The 16,384-nt window shown below is 41.9% G+C and overlaps 1 protein-coding gene across 1 annotated transcript in view; it reads right to left on the minus strand.

Annotated features, from left to right (window-relative positions):
- Positions 1 to 7,764: 7,764 nt before the first annotated feature.
- Positions 7,765 to 16,384, minus strand: part of LOC310784233 (uncharacterized protein) — a 28,303-nt gene continuing 19,683 nt past the window's right edge. Inside the window, exon 11 of the mRNA XM_083645253.1 lies at positions 7,765 to 10,004. Within this exon, the coding sequence (XP_083501379.1) occupies positions 8,464 to 10,004 (1,541 nt within the window). The 3' untranslated portion in view covers positions 7,765 to 8,463. The remainder of the gene's footprint in view (positions 10,005 to 16,384) is intronic.

Raw genomic sequence — 16,384 nt, forward strand, 5'->3', positions numbered from 1 at the left:
ACACACACAGACACTAACGAGAACACGATCCAACATGTGTTCTGTAACATTTTCAAGTGCAGCCTCCTTGCTAAGTTCCATGCACCTTCCCCGCACTAAGCGCTTTTCCTTCAGTATGAGCCACACTGTAAGTGATACGCCGTCGAGCCCAGCTGTGGGAGAGTAATGTATCGTTTCCCTGAGAATCTCCTGCACCTCCATCGGCTCAGACAAAGGCAATACTGAGCTGTTGTCCAGACCTTGACCTTGGCAACTCAGGAACAGCAGATCAGGTGTTGTCATGCACGGCTCTCTGCAGCAGACACGCTCGCACACCAGAACATGCCCAAAACCTCCTCTGGGGAACACGGGGATCCCGCGTCCAGACCCCTCTGCCAAACAGCCCTCCGGCACTTTACACACAACCCTCCCCCCCATCCCATCCCATATGGATATGTATCTTATTTACAGTGTGGCTGTCTTCCTGGTTCCAGGGAGACTCAATGTGTTTCACATGGCAGTCAACTGTGAATGGGCACAGGCCGGGGGGGTGTGGGCGTGCGGTGCTTCCAGTGGAACCGGGGCTTCTCTGAGAGAGAGAGAGATGGCCCTAGAACACACAACACATTACACCTACCTCGGTGTAAACATCAGCACCACAGGTAACTTCAACAAATTTGCCGCGAACGACCTGAGAGACAAGGCAAGAAGGGCTTTTTACGCTATGAAAAGAAACATCAAGTTGGACATACCGATTAAAACCTGGCTCAAAATACTGGACTCTGTCATAGAACCCATTTCCCTTTATGGTTGTGAAGTCTGGGGTCCACTTGCCAACCAAGACTTCACAAACTGGGACAAACACCAAAACACCAAACAACGCATGCAGAGCAGAATTAGGAAGATACCCACTAGTTATCAAAATTCAGAAGAGAGCATCTACATTTTATGACCACCTTAAAGAAAGTGACCCCATACGCTCCAAAACAAAGCCCTCACCCAGAGAGAGCCTAGGGAGATGCCCCCTCAGTCAGCTGATCCTGGGGCTCCGCCCACAAGCACAAGTACAGCCACCAGACAGACACCCCTACAGATTAAACCAAATCATAAGAAAACAAAAAGAGAACTATCTGACACACTGGAAGGAATCAACAAAAAAGCAGAGCAAACTGGAATGCTACCTGGCCCTAGACAGAGACTACACAGTGGCAGAATACCTCAGCACTGTGACCGACCCCAAACTTGTACAGACTCAGTGAGCACAACCTGGCCATCGAGAGAGACCGCCACAGGCAGACGTGGCTCCCAAGGGAAGACAGACTGTGCACCCACTGCACCCAACATGCAGTGGAAACTGAGTTGCACTTTCTAACCTCCTGCAACCTATACCAGGAAATCAGAGACTTGTATTTCCCACAGATCACAAACACTCATAAGGACTTTGAGAACATGGGTGAAATACAACAATGTGCAAACACAGTGGCAAGGTTTGTGAGCTGTTGTGACAAAAAAAGCACAAATGAGACACAACCAGCCCAAAAGCTCAGGGTCCGGCCTCTGCACACCCTGTACATAGACAGGCTGTACATACCTCTTCACATATTGTACATAGTCATGCTGTACATATCTACATACTGTACAGTAATCTTTAACTCATCTGTCTATATCCTACTTTTAAACGTTTGTTACCTATAGCCTTATGTACAGATTTGTTTGCAAAATATAAATACATAGCTCTGTTTACACATCTCTGTATTAAAACAGGCTAACATTAATAGCTGTGCTACATTTTTGTTCATAATTGTGTTATTATTATTATTATATCCAATGTAAATTCATATTTATCATCCACAGAACACTTCACCACTCATGTACATATTGTATATATTTACTCGATTTGATTGCACTTGCAACTTTGTGATTGTCTTTAGTTATCTTCCTACTTCTTATCTCTGTATATTGATGTGACGCTGCATACAGACACTAAGACAAATTCCTCGTATGTAACTTGCATACTGAGGCAATAAAATTGATTCTGATTCTGATATTATATGTTAAGTTTTATATTATTATTGTGCATTTTTGTTTTGTTTCACACCTGCTTTGGCAATGTAAACATATGTTTTCCATGCCAATAAAGCCTTTTTGAATTGAATTGAATTGGGAGAGAGAGAGAGAGAGAGAGAGAGAGAGAGAGAGAGGGAGAGAGAGAGAAGCTTTTTACACTCAGGCTCTCCATTCCTGAGCGGCCAGGATCAACACGCGGGTCCTTGATCTCCCTGCTCACCTTCCAAGCAACACAGAAGGGGGGGGCACTGGGGGGTGAAGAGCCACATGAGTATATGATCATGAAATCACTCATCGCCTACTTCTTTAACAGCAGAGTTAGAGCTCAGTTATGACCCTCAACATCATCAGTCAATCACATTTTGCTTTTTGACTGTCACTATAATTTGACTTTAACATGCTATGGTTTAACAAGCTTCGATCTGCCGTTTTCATGAGCATGTTTTGTCAAATTTTATTTTATTTTTTTAAGTTTAAAATGGATCCCCCCCCCATGTAACACTTTTGCTTAATCAAGATGTCATTTGGATCAGGGCTGGTATGAATTCACTTTCAATTCAGTCATTTTACAAAATGTATACATGGGATAAATCCCTTGAAATGACATGTCCAATTTTTAAGGGGATATCGTAACAATATTAAAAGAGCCAAAATGTAAATTGAACTTAAATATAAATCGCAGGTCATTTACATAGGATTCACAATATATGATCAATTGTTTCACAACACAGGCTGAGTGTGACAGTCTTGTCATTTTATATATTTTAAATATTTGAAAGTTGAAGAAGTATGTCCTGACATGCACAGTAAAGAGTGAATTCAGTCCGGCTCTGGTTGAATACAGTGCTGTTTGGGGGGAATGGCTGCTTTGGCTTACAATGTTCGGCCATTGTCCTTCCTATCTCAAGAAGATCAGGCCAATATCAAGAGTCTGGAGGCTCACTGGGTGGAGATAAGGACACTCAACTTTCACCCAGGAGATCTGAACCTGAATGGGTGCTGAGTTATAATTACAGTATACCCCCTTGAAAATGCTCCCATCAGAACGTATATGAAATTGTATTGAGCTGAGTGCAAAGGAATCTGTGACTTGGTGGGCAAAAGATAAACTGTTCAGCAAGAAAAATCATGTCAATGTCAGTCTTTCTTTACTGTTATTATTGATTTAAGATGATAAAAAAAAAATCAACAAAAGTAGAGTGTTCTTTTCCTTCCTTCATTCTTCATTCTTCAAATGCTGATTACACAGTAGCACACAGTCAAAAAAAGCTCCACCCAGTATTTGTAATTGAACGTTCTCTATATTAGCTTTATTTTGTCAATATTTTCGAATTAAAATGGCCGAAAGTTATAAACCAGAATTAATTTAATTTCATGCATTCCTCATCCAGAAATGCTACCCTGCCTGCTTTGTACAACCAAATATCTATTTGACCATCAAAGAATGTTCAAATAAAGCTGAAAAACAGGAGCTTCATCAACAGTCATCCTGAGTACAGAAGAGCACGGACTTAAGAGGAAACTTTCAGATGGAAACAATATGTGCCTGCATATCCATAACGGTTACTTTTCATTTCTCATCAATGACCTACAGCCAAACACTGAACAGCACCCGCCTCTGCCGCCAGCTCCTATTGACAAATAACAAGAACATGATGCATTTTAACCAGCATTCTTAACATGCTAAATATTCTCCAATTACACCAACCGAGGAGCAGTGCGCCGGCTAGTAGCCCAGCCATGTGAGAATGCCATCAGGCCTCTCTGCTCACACAGTGGGGAGCACCGCAGAAACAACAACCTCCATCCAAACCAATGGCCTGTAGGACAAGATTGGACCCACATCTTCTGTGTACCATTTGTTTATAAGCTCTCCTCTATTGTGCTTTGAGGACAGAGCTCTTTCAAGTGACAGATGGGTGGCACTTCTGAAACACATCATGTGGTCTAAGGAGTTGCCTACACACACACACACACACACACACACCATGCGTTATGTGCAACTGTTGATCCATTCATCAGGCCTGGGGCAAATGTAGTTGACCAGGAGTTTAATAGCACCAGAAGATCATTTCTAAAAACAAAATGATGGTGGCTGGCTTGTGAGTTTCATAAAAGCTCCCTGCATTACAGGCTGACCGCCCAGGAGAGAAGTGGACTATGTATCCAAGTGATTGTTGATTATAGGTAGATCTAGATATAGGCTTGTTCTTTCTAAGTCCTTTAAGACATACTTGGGATAAAAGGGTTCTATAAATAGACGTGACGAACTATTTGAGCACATTAAAATCCTGTCAACATCATCTGAGCGACATAAATCTAAAAAAATGCGGGAGGGGGGGGCAAATGAGTCCCTCCAGTGCCTGAAAATGTGGAGCTCCTACCACAGCCAAACACACTTGAAAATGAAAGAGAGGTTTCTTTAACGTGGCAGCAGTGTCTCGCACAGGTCCTTCGTCACGTTGCATGAAGCCATATCAGTGTGCCTGACGAGGTGTTGCTGAGAGAGGAGCAAAAGGGTGGGCAGGTGTTGAGGGCAGAGAGGGTTGAGGTGACCCATGTGGGTAGGGTGATGACTTGAGCAGAGTGTGGGGGTGCTCCCCCTTCTCTGCCAGAAGAAGCTCTTGGTAAACACAGGGCCAGAGAGAGGGAGATGGATTCACAGGCAACAGGCGCCGGCATCGCCACAGGCTGCTAACCAGCACAATAGGTAAATTGTGCAGATATACATCTGTTTCTTATGATTTTGACGCTTTTCGTAGCCATCAGGAGAGGTGTGAGAGCGTCAAGGCATGCTTACATAATGATTGAAGTTTATTTCTTTAAGAATGACAAAAGCAACAACATTACAGAGTCAAATCCCAAGCTACTTTCCCACTACATGTGAAAATGTAAAAATAATAATAATAATAATAAAAAAAATCAAATCAAATAAACTCTTTCTCAATCACTGCTGGGTTGTGACACAAACATGGGTCTCACTCAGCCCTGTTCCGACAGGACAGTGGACCCCAAAATTTGAATGAACAAATAAATAATAAATGCTTAAAAAAAGAAAAGAAAAAAATAATCTTATTTGCTATTTTGGGATTAAGTGAACCTCCAAACATCTCAGGTATGGCAGCCCCATTGATCAATGACATTCCTACACATAGCTTCACAATGGCAGAAGAGGAAAAAGTGGTGTTTAAGGGTGCAATCGACGACTTGACATCTGAATAACTCGAACCAAACGTTCTATTTGTAGGAGGATTTGAATTCTTGCCTGAGCTGCCATTTTCCCTTTTGAAAAGGAACCTTGAAATAAAATCCACTTAAGCCCTCTTGTCTTCCCCTCCAGAGTGTAGTTAAATCCTGGCTGTGTATGGACATGATTACAGAGTGCCACAGGTCTTACATCAGTGCAGAACGTTGACTTCCAGCAGGAAACCTGGTGCACGGGTCAATTATGGCAATGCCTTGTTTTGCTTTGAGACAGAGGATGTCTTCCCCTACACAGACTGTACCTGAGATTTATCCCCTGTAAGAACGTTCACCCCGACATCAAAAGCGGAAACAAAGCATGACCTACAAGGAAGGTATATCACTTTTGGCAGGGAGCGTCGAGATGGGCTTTAAGGGAATATTGGTATGCTCCTGTGCTGCACATGGCCACAGAAAGGCCTGTGCCGTTCTCCTCTCTGCAAACGACGTAGCCTCACAATTTGACTATCTCGTTGGTTTCACTCATATCATAGTCTCAGACAAGCACCCTGGATTTTCACTGCAGGCTCCATTCACAAAGGCCATTGTTTTTGCCGTCAACACAAGGTTGTTGTCCGTCAAACTGGGCTATTCGTGTTCTTAAATATTGCGTAGTCTCCAACACCAAGCCATTTTGTCATGCCAGAGCCTGTCCATTGAAAATGGCCGTTGTTCTTCCGCTTCCCAGCGGGGGAAACGGCGCCCTCTCTGCTATGGCTACGGCTGGAAACCTGCAATTACACATCCAGAAGAACAGAAATGACAGAATCTGGCATGACAGAAAGTGCTCTGTATTGGAAATGACGCAATATTTAAGGACAGAAATAGCCCTTAAGGGGGGGGGGGGGGGGTTTAGACTACGATATGAGAGAAACAATCGAGTAGTCGAATTCTGAGTCTAATGGCCACAGGAAGGCCCGAGCTGTTCTCCATGTCCGCAATCAAGGCTGCTGCACGGCGTCCCGCAGCAGACGGATCCGTTTGCTCAGCAGCTGAGCGAGGACATGGAGATGCACCTTTCACACTGAGCTGAACATCAACAATCAGGGCTTTGTCAGGGAGAGATCTGCTGTTACATCTCACAGGAAGAGTACATGCCTCTTTAAGTGCACTTGGGGGGTTATCTGTGTTTAAGATATGCTTCACGTCAACAATTTTTTTTGTTGTTGGTCCGAATAAGAGCTGTAGATAAATCAGAAATGTATCTGGTTTTGTTAGGAGCATGTCTTTTCAGGTGACCTTGTAGGCAGCGATGAATGTGGGATATTCAAATAGCATGGTCTTTGGAAATTCACAAATGCAATTTTCTCATTCATCTAAAATGATCAGATGCTTTAAAAAAAGTCACAGCATTAGATCAAGAGAAAAGGATTGTTACAGATAAGTCTAAGACGTTGGGTAGCAATAAAACTATTCAGTTGTCCTCACATCAACAAAAACTAGCAAAAACAATGACAAATATAGCACAAGAAATAATTTCGTCCATAAGGAAACTGTGGTCAGTTCTTTGCTCAGAATGAAAACGACTGAATTAGTCACACTCCCAACCATGAATGAATAACTAGGCTACTGAAGGGTTTGGTGCATCAGTATATTCCCTCAGTTAATAAACAACTCAAAACTGTTTCAGCTCTATTCTGCTGAGGACTACTGGCAAATTAAAATCTGGAAAACCGGTAGACCTATAAATGACCATATTAATAAAATTCATATTCAGGGTGCTTTGTCATTAAATAAAAACATAATAGAACAAATATAAACATAAGAAAAGCCCTGATTAATTAATTACAACGGTTATTGAAGTAAGGCAGCTACCTTACTACAATGGGCACTAGCTGGGAGATCTTTTGTTAAGGCTCATGCTCCACATTGAAACTCATGGGCAAATTATTGATAGGAAAGGCTGTCTGTACAGCAAATCAACAGAATACAGTTGTCCTTAGGAATTACATATTAACCAGGACACAATGGCAATGTGGCAGAGAAGTGGTGGGTTGCATCACTGACATGCAAAGAATAATGAGAATCTCATCACACAACCAGCATTGCAATCATAATACAATTCACTTGTCAGGACATCAAATTAAAGTAGTACCAGGTACCTAGTGATGGTAGTACATGATCATAACCTCCCTCCTCCTAAATCGACATCCACAATTTGCTGGTGGGCTTCATGTCTAACCAGCTATACTTTGAGAAACATCGCTCTTGAATTAAAATATCATCCCTGTGTAGAGATCACAAATCCTAAATGGTATTACTTGCTCTGATGGCTAAGATTTACAGTTTGTTGTTGCTGTAGCTGCCACTGCGGTGCAGATTAGATCATTTATCCTAGAGCCATTTACAGCCTCAATACGCCATCTTGTGTCATCTTAGAGTAGTGCCTACACATGACTCAATATACTTTCACAGCAATAGAAAGCAAGCCAAAAGAAACAGCAAAAGTCTTTTTGGAACATTTTATTACTTTTTTTTGACAAATATATATGAAGGTTTTCCTCTTAAGGAAACATTCTTTCGAATATACGATTACAGCAAATTCAATCCTGTTAAGAGACAGGAAGCCTGGGAAATCATTAGAAGACATGATGGAACTAACCATATTTCTATTTGTGCCAAGAAAGGTAATGGTGCAATTTAATATTTGTAATGAATTCACGAAAGTGATTTTTATAGTCAGTCAATCTAGTCCAGACTCATTTTTGGTAATGATAAAAACAAACTTGTTTCAAATGCCTGGTGGGACTGTCATTTTTAAACATCTGTATTAACATGATACATGGGAGTGAATGATTAGTTTTGCATAAAGGCACACAAGCATTGATAACCGTCAGTTGAGCATTGCTTTTTTGGCAAGACATTGGTCCCATTGGGCAGTACAATTGTTCAAACTACAGAATAAAAACAAAGAAAATAAGAGAAACTAATAGAAAAACAGAAACCAGGCCTTCGCTCGCAGGATAACAAAGGAAATATCAAAGAATTTATATCAATAATGTACAGAGAATATCAGGCCAGTTCATATCAATAATGTACAGAGAATATCAGGCGAGTTCAGAACCTGGGAGCTAAATTAGGGTTGAGGATATATTAGGTCAGAAGTATGGTGCTGATGACATCCTCTCAAAAGCTTTGCTAAACTTCATAACCATGAGAGAATTCCTCCAACTATTAAAGAGGATGTAGTTCAGCGAGGGATCTCGTTTCCTGCTGCATGAATTCCTGCAAGCTTCGTTTTCCCTGCCTGAACGAGCTCTCCTTCCTTGAAAATGGCAAGATGACCTGGAGTCTGAGGAGAGTTTCAATATTACTAAAACTTCTTATCTGGGACGTCTTCAGGGTGTCAAGCACAGTAGTGGGGAGATAGCCTGCCAAGGGATCCAACCATTTCTCCTTCCAAGACTTCATCTCAGTGTGAAGGGAGACCTGATCCGGCAAGTCATCTCGGTACAGGTGGAAAACAAGACCACTAACAACGCTGGTTTCTACTTTGGACATTGCATAAGGCACAATCTCCAGACACCTCAAAGTATCCACGACCTTCTCTGTGAAGAGGTCAGTGATTTCAGTAATGGAGTGCTCTACCGCTTTCACGCTTACTGACTCTTTGTAAAACTCAGTCAAGGGCTCAAGAAGCACCGAGTGCAACATTGTGACCTGGAGTTTGGAAGCTAATGTGACAGCCTCCTCAAACCAGGCCTTATGGTGGATGTCAATATCATTCTGCAATTTCACGAGGGACTCTATGACATGAGGCAAAGTATTCACGGCAAGTAGCATATCTAAGGGTTTGCCCTGAAGAGACTGACTCAGCTTTTTGCTTACACTCAGGATGTTCTTCTGCACTACTGTTGAGTAGATGAACTCAAAGTTTCTGATTGCATCGAAGAACTGTAATGCTTGGTGACGGTCGGAGCTACTGCCTTCCCCTTTCAACTCGTTCAAGCAGAGCATGACTGCTTCCAAAACCTCTACCATCACCTCGTGCATGTCATGACTCTTGTCCCAGTTTCTGATGAGTTTGTCCCTCAGTTCGTTACCCTTTCCCTCATCATGTTGGAACACGTGAATAATCATGTCCTCCAGTTTGTTCTGGCGTTGTGTGTCCTCTGTGAGCCAGTGTAAGATGTTCTGGATCAAAACTGCTCCATCAGCTGCTTCTTTCGCAGGAGAGGACCTGGCCAGCCATACACTAAGGGACAGCGCAGAGCTAATGGTTCGTATAGCCTTGGGGTATTTTTCAGCTATTGCTACACTGACAGTCCTCATCTTAGCTCCTACTTCACCAACACTCAGCAAGGCCTGGCCTCTACAATATTCCATGTTGAGCCCCCACTTCTCTGACAGTGCAGTCTCGATAGCATCTGCAAGGACAACTGGGTCTTCATTGAACGGGATGAAAGCTATTGTTTCCTCACACTGCATGTCTTCTTTGTTCAAGTACCTGATGCACAGGGGAACATATCGTTCACTGTCAATTTCAACAGCTTGCTCAGTCATAACTGTAAAGAACTGAGAGTCCCAGAGTTCCTTGAGGATTTGTTCACGCAGGTGTGGGTCATAGAACGACACGGTTTGTCTTGGTCCTTGAATGACATCCAATATCACATCATCATCAGCCAATTTCACCTCTCCATCAGAGGGCGCCACTGCAACATCGGAGGCATGTGATTCAGTTGTCTCCACTATCGTCTCCACGATCTCAACAGCTCCTAGTTTCAAGAATAATCAACACAGATGTTAATATCCCACCCCAACTCCTCTCTCTCTCTCTCACACACACACACACACACACACACACACACACACACACACACATTCATTTATTTAGATTTTTGATTGAGGACATATAATCATATCAAAATCCAAACAGAGGTGACAGCATCTTTTCCAAATATGGTAGCTGCCTATGATGGCGGCCACAGAACAAAATTTAACCAGATGTTTTGCACTTATTTTTGTCAGTCCAGCTATTTGGAGTAGGGCTGAAACTAACTAATTATTTTCATAATCAATCTGTCGATTATTTTCTCGATTAACCGATTAGTTGCTTGGTCTATTAAATGTCAGAAAATGGTAGCAAATGACGATCAGCGTTTCTCAAAGCCCAAGATGATGCTCTCAAATGTCTTGTTTTGTCCACAACTCAAAGATATCAGTTGACTGTCATATAGGAGTAACGAAACCAGAAAATATTCACATTTAAGAAGCTGGAATCAGAGAATTTAGACCTAAATTAGACCTAGATTAATCGATTATCAAAATAGTTGTCGATTGATTTTCTGTCGATTGACTAATCGATTAATCGTTCCAGCTCTAATTTGGAGTCCACGCACGCACATCTTGTGCACTTGTCCTAAACTGCCAAAGATTAAAGCAATGATTTTACAGGTATATCCGGATACACCTATGGCTTCTGCTAGTGGTTGGTATTTTAGTATTTTAGAGCTGAAGCAAATGTCCATGTATGAATTAAAAGAACAACCAATTTCCAAAACAAAAACACTCTTGTCTTCATTAATCATGACGATGTCCGGAGTGTTAGGACAGGACTTTATAACACGGTCAAGTGTGCTGTTGTGATTAGATTAAGGAAACCAGTCCACCTGAACAATTTTGTGTGTGAAGTTTTGTCAGCTGTCCCATGTTGCGGCGCAGTTCTTCAGCAATCAAGTCCACTATGCGGTTGTGGCGTGACGTGTATAGTCCTTTAAAAGCAGAGCAACTGTTCATAATGTGTAATTGATTTCAATTTATGGTTATTATGCAGGAGGCAGTATGGTTCTTGTTGTGAGGGGTACCAGAGAGACCGACCGTATTTAGTAGGTCGAACCTGAAGCCGGGCTTTTATTGTGAACTTGAGAATTGATTCGCCGATTTTTGCATTTTGTAATATGGAGAGGGACGCGGTGTTTTCAGCAAATGACGCAGACCAGTCCAGCTGCTGGTGTTTTTTTTTTATTTTTTTTGTGATTTGACCATTTTATTTCTGAGCTCTTTCAGATATTTAGATGAAAAACTATTCTTCCCTGCCCAAACCCCCCCCCGCCCCCCAATATTTTATTTAGCAATTTTCAGAACACCAACACACAAATGCTGCTGGCGTGTTTGATGTGTCTAATAATGTCTATCTGTTTATCTGTTATTGAAGATTAAGATAATCTTGAATGATGTCACTTTAAAGCCCCAATCAGTAAGATTTTTGACATTTTTTACTGTAATGTAAGAGCTTTTTAGTCAGAGGACATGGTAGATTGACTTGTAATAGGGAGACTCTCGACTTTATTTATCCCACACCGCCCTCCATTGGCCAGCCCTGGGACTAAGCAGGTTGTCTGCCACGTCCCGGGGCAATAAAAAAGAAAAAAGAAAAGGATGCGCACATGCGCTGTACAGCGGAAGCGCTGTCTTCATGAAAACAAGGAAGTAACTCGATTCGGATTTGCTACGAAAATGATGTTTCACGCAACTATGGATTATTATTTCATCACGTGGTGAGTACCCGATGTCACAACATGTACATAGAGCTTTCTGGCGCTGTGTTTTGTTGACTTTGAACGGCGATATCGTTATCGATACTATTGCACCCAGAGGGCGCAGTTTCTCCAATAGCAAAACTTGGAAAACTTACTGAATGGGGCTTTAACTTTGCTTGCACCTCCTGGTTTGAGAGTTTAACTAAACTTCTCAAAGGCAGGCTTCAGACTAGCCTGGGTAAACCCATCCCCCACGTGACCTGCTCTCAGACCTGTTCTCAGTCACTATGGTCTGGATTCCCACCATTGTTAAACGATTTCCTGCGGTTGTTGCCCCCCCCCGATAGACCGCTCCATTACGCAACCATCATCCAACCAGTTTAGTGCACAGAGCACATGCGCAGTGCAGCAGATGGCGTCATCACTCTGCGACCTTTGTTGTTAGCGCATTAGCTAACACTTTTCATTTCAGTACTGCTAACACGCAAATGGTTACAACCAGCTACAACCAACCAAGCCCCCCTCCGCCCGAAATGTAAACAGACTCAGAGCTGGCCTACGGATCGATGTGTGATTTCCAGGTAAGAATATGTTATTCACAGGTATATGCCACACTATATATTATCTCAGAAACTAGCGTAATTGTGTTTGGTAAGAAAGACATTCGATAAATGACTGACTTTTCCTCATCGGCTGTGTGGGGGTTAGCTAGATTACGGGAGCATTTAACGATCTAATGAATTCTAGAAAAACATGTCAGAAGCTAGCTAACGTTAGCCACGTGTAACATACAGTAACTGCTACGTTTGATATTATTAGAGCTTCCAAGAAGAGAGAACATCGCCTCTGCCAATGACTCCTGTGACGGTGGTCAGGGAATGAACAGGACAACTGTATACACGGACCCAAACCTCGATCCCTGCTGCAGATGGCCGCAGATCTGGAGAGATATTTGTGGCTGTGAAGAACAGTCATCATCTATACAGTTATCAGGGACACGCTGTCTTATCTGCATAAATCATATTGAATAGTACCAGACAAAACCTTCAAAACAAATCAAGCTCATGCAGGGTGTCGGGCAGCAGCAGTGCATCGCGCACCCCTCTGGAGCTCGCAGAGCTCCAGGCTGCCTCCGGGGCTCGACTCTGCTGCAGCCCGAGGTCGGGTGCAGGGTGTCGGGCACCGGCAGCAGTGCATCGCGCACCCCCTCTGGAGCTCACAGAGCTCCAGGCTGCCTCCGGGGCTCGACTCTGCTGCAGCCCGGAAATGATCGTGTCACGGATCAAAAACGGCCACACTCATAACGGTAAGGTGTGTTTGACCTAGCTAGAAATAACGTTAATGCACTCGCATTTCAGCGTGGTTACAGATGTAGCTGACGCTAGCTAGCTACAGTAGATTTGTGGAGGCTATAGCGTTAACGTGAATGTCATGATAGTGAGCGTAGTGTTATACTGTATATTATACATAATCCAGATCATATTCCAGATGCAACCTAGCTAGATGTTAAGCTCCACACTGCTGTATGAGTACAATCAAATCTATCAAGCCTTGATATCATATTCCAACGTGAATTCAGCTGAGGGGTTCGCTCCAGAACGAGACTGTTGCATTCAATATTTGTACACGTGTTTCTGACTTGGATTGATTAATCAAAATTTTCAAAATCTTTACTACTGTACTGTCCATTAATAATGACATCAGGTGACAAGCTGAAATGTCAATTCGTATAGCAAATCTAGGTAAATTTCAGACTTTAACGTAGTGTCTTGTCTGAAGTGAATACAAGTGACCTATATTTTTCAATCCTGTCTTTGAATAAAATACATTGTGTTATACTTGAAAACCATGTCTTTGCTCCCTTTGTGTTCACAATTACAACAAATCTGTATGGTTTATCTGTTGGCATTAAACCGTGTAATTGGGTGATATTCCATATTTGTCATTAAACCTAGCTGTTCACATCTGCATTTTATACAAATTGGGCTAAATTTGCAATGATGAATCAAAGCCACGTGAGATATTAAGTAGCCTACTTTTATTAAAAAACAAAATAAAATGCAAAGAGAGGTTTCCTTCTCTAACTATTGGTGCGTTCACAAAATATTTACACAATGAGATTTTTTTATAAATAATAATCAATAACGTGGATAATGATGACATCTGCAGCTGCTGGACGAGAGACAGAAGAAACTACGAACGAAGATTGGAGCAGAGGACATGACTACAGAGAAACTTAACCGACCAGCACTCTGCTTCAATCAATGAATGCTTATAAATAAACCATACACATGAGAATTACCGTTAACGTTACAGCATTTAATAACATAAATATGGTGATATCTGGTGGTCTGAAATTACTCTCTATCTACAGTAGGGTAACTGGCTCCTATTGTGTCTTATTATTGTAACGTTTGAATCAGCGTTTCATAACTATAATAGCCTAATGTTACTGTAGCCTGGATGACGTTATAATGCTACCCAGCCTTCCAGCGTTTATCTTCCATAATGCATTAAATCATAATCACAATGCGAAGACATTAGCTGATCACCACAGAGCTGCACAGACAAGTTTATCAGATAATTTCGCCGTAAAATGTGTCCAGGTGATCAGCTCTGAAGCCCCGGCTTGTATGGTCCGCTAAAATCCGATTTCGATATAGGTGTTATTTTGATCAATATTGTATAGCTGGCTAGACAGAGGAGTTTATCTGGAATCAGTGTGACAAGATCCCTGCTGCTAGCTTGTCTGCCTTTCTGTGTCAGAGTATCTAGCTACATTATCTGCATTACATGCTACACCATGCAAATATATTTCGATATAATTCAAACAATTAGCCCACTGTACTACTGGACTGTGTATTGCTGTGAATAAGTTAGATTTGATTGTGTAAAGTGTTACATGTTATATTTTTAACTGAGCTTGGCAGAATTACCTCAACACAATTGTGTTGTGTATCAGCTTTAAATATCCAATATATACAGCATTAAACAAACGACCAGCAGCATTCAAATGTGCAAAAACGTTATATTTATTGAAATGTGGTGATCTCATGTCACATTACATAATGTTATGCCCAAATGGTCTACTGCCCAGAAGCGTCACTTTACATGTTTGGTAGGGAATTATTTTAATTATGTTAAACCAGCGTTTATCTTCCATAATGCATTAAATCATAATCACAATGCTATGAAGACATTAGCTGATCACCACAGAGCAGCACAGACAAGTTTATCAGATAATTTCGCCATAAAATGTGTCCAGGTGATCAGCTCTGAAGCCCTGGCTTGTATGGTCCGCTAAAATCCGATTTCGATAACGCTAGGTGTTATTTTGATCAACAGACCTCAACCTCAACAGCTGTTTTCACTTGAATTTCCTCACGTAGTTGCATAGCCATATAGCTAGCCAGCTAGTAGCTAGCTCGGGAGCTATGCTTTAGAGAGGCCAAATGCTAACGGCTAGGTAGTGCTAAGCCGCTGCAGCTGTTACACGTCATTGACAAAGACGCACTCTCTGATTGGCCGATCACGGCAGGACTGATGTTGGCAGTCACGCCGTCACTCATTGGCTGCGGGTCTGCGTGGGTCTTTCAATCGCCCCAGAAATCGATTTGAATGGCCCGTTCGCTAGACGATAGTGACTGGGAACTGAGAGAGCAGGTCACGTGGTGGCTGGGTTTACCTAGGCTAGCTTCAGACTGCTCAGAATAAATTGATGAGGGTAATCCTTAATCTGAGCCCCCGGTCACATATTGGCAGCGGCCATTTTCAAGAGCCTAACTGGCTTCCAGTAGAAGCTAGGGTCACTCTGTCAGGACTAAGCCTGGTTCACAAGATCATCCATGGTGCTGTCCCTGAGTTTTTAGTTAATTATTTTATGCATAGAAGCTCACAGTGTTTTTACATACTTTATTTTTCACATTTCAGTTAGCTCATTGTGTTTTTACAAGATCTAGTATTGCCAACTTGTGTTTGTTTCGATTTAAAAGTCTGGCTGGTAAGGGTACCTTTTCTTACACTGGAGCTGCAGAGTGGAACAGTTTGGACTTGCTTATTAAATCAGCCAACTCCCTTCACAGCTTTAAGCGGTTAACCAAAGCATGGCTGATTAATAAGATTCCTATGTAACTTTCCCACGTGCTCATCTTTTTCTTTAATTCAGCTTGTGTTCTGAGTAGTTCTCTTAATCTATCATTTTATTGGTTCTAGGCCTTGCATTGAATATGTCAATTGTTTCTGTTACACTTGATTTATCTGTATTGTTTTTATGATGTATGCCTTTGTATGTCCTGTTTTATGAGTCCAGGGACCATGTTGAAAATAAGTGTTTGCACTTTCACATGTTTTATCCCTTAGATTGTGTTGTCTTTTATAATCCACAACAAATCAAATCAGTGTGCACTAACCTCCACCAGGTGGCCATCTGCACACTAGGGGTGGGACAAAATATCGATACCCACGTTATCGCGATATTTCCACCCGCGATACGTTATCGATACACTGGCGCCAAGTATCGATATGTTTTTTTTTTTTTTTTTTTTTTTTTTTTTAATAAACAGGCTAAAATATTATGCTGTGTGTGGTAGTTGAAACATAGTTTCAAGTTGACTTTA

The sequence above is a fragment of the Poromitra crassiceps genome (genome assembly GCF_964638095.1).
Source record: "Poromitra crassiceps genome assembly, chromosome: 1".
NCBI classification, from domain to species: Eukaryota; Metazoa; Chordata; class Actinopteri; order Beryciformes; family Melamphaidae; genus Poromitra; species Poromitra crassiceps.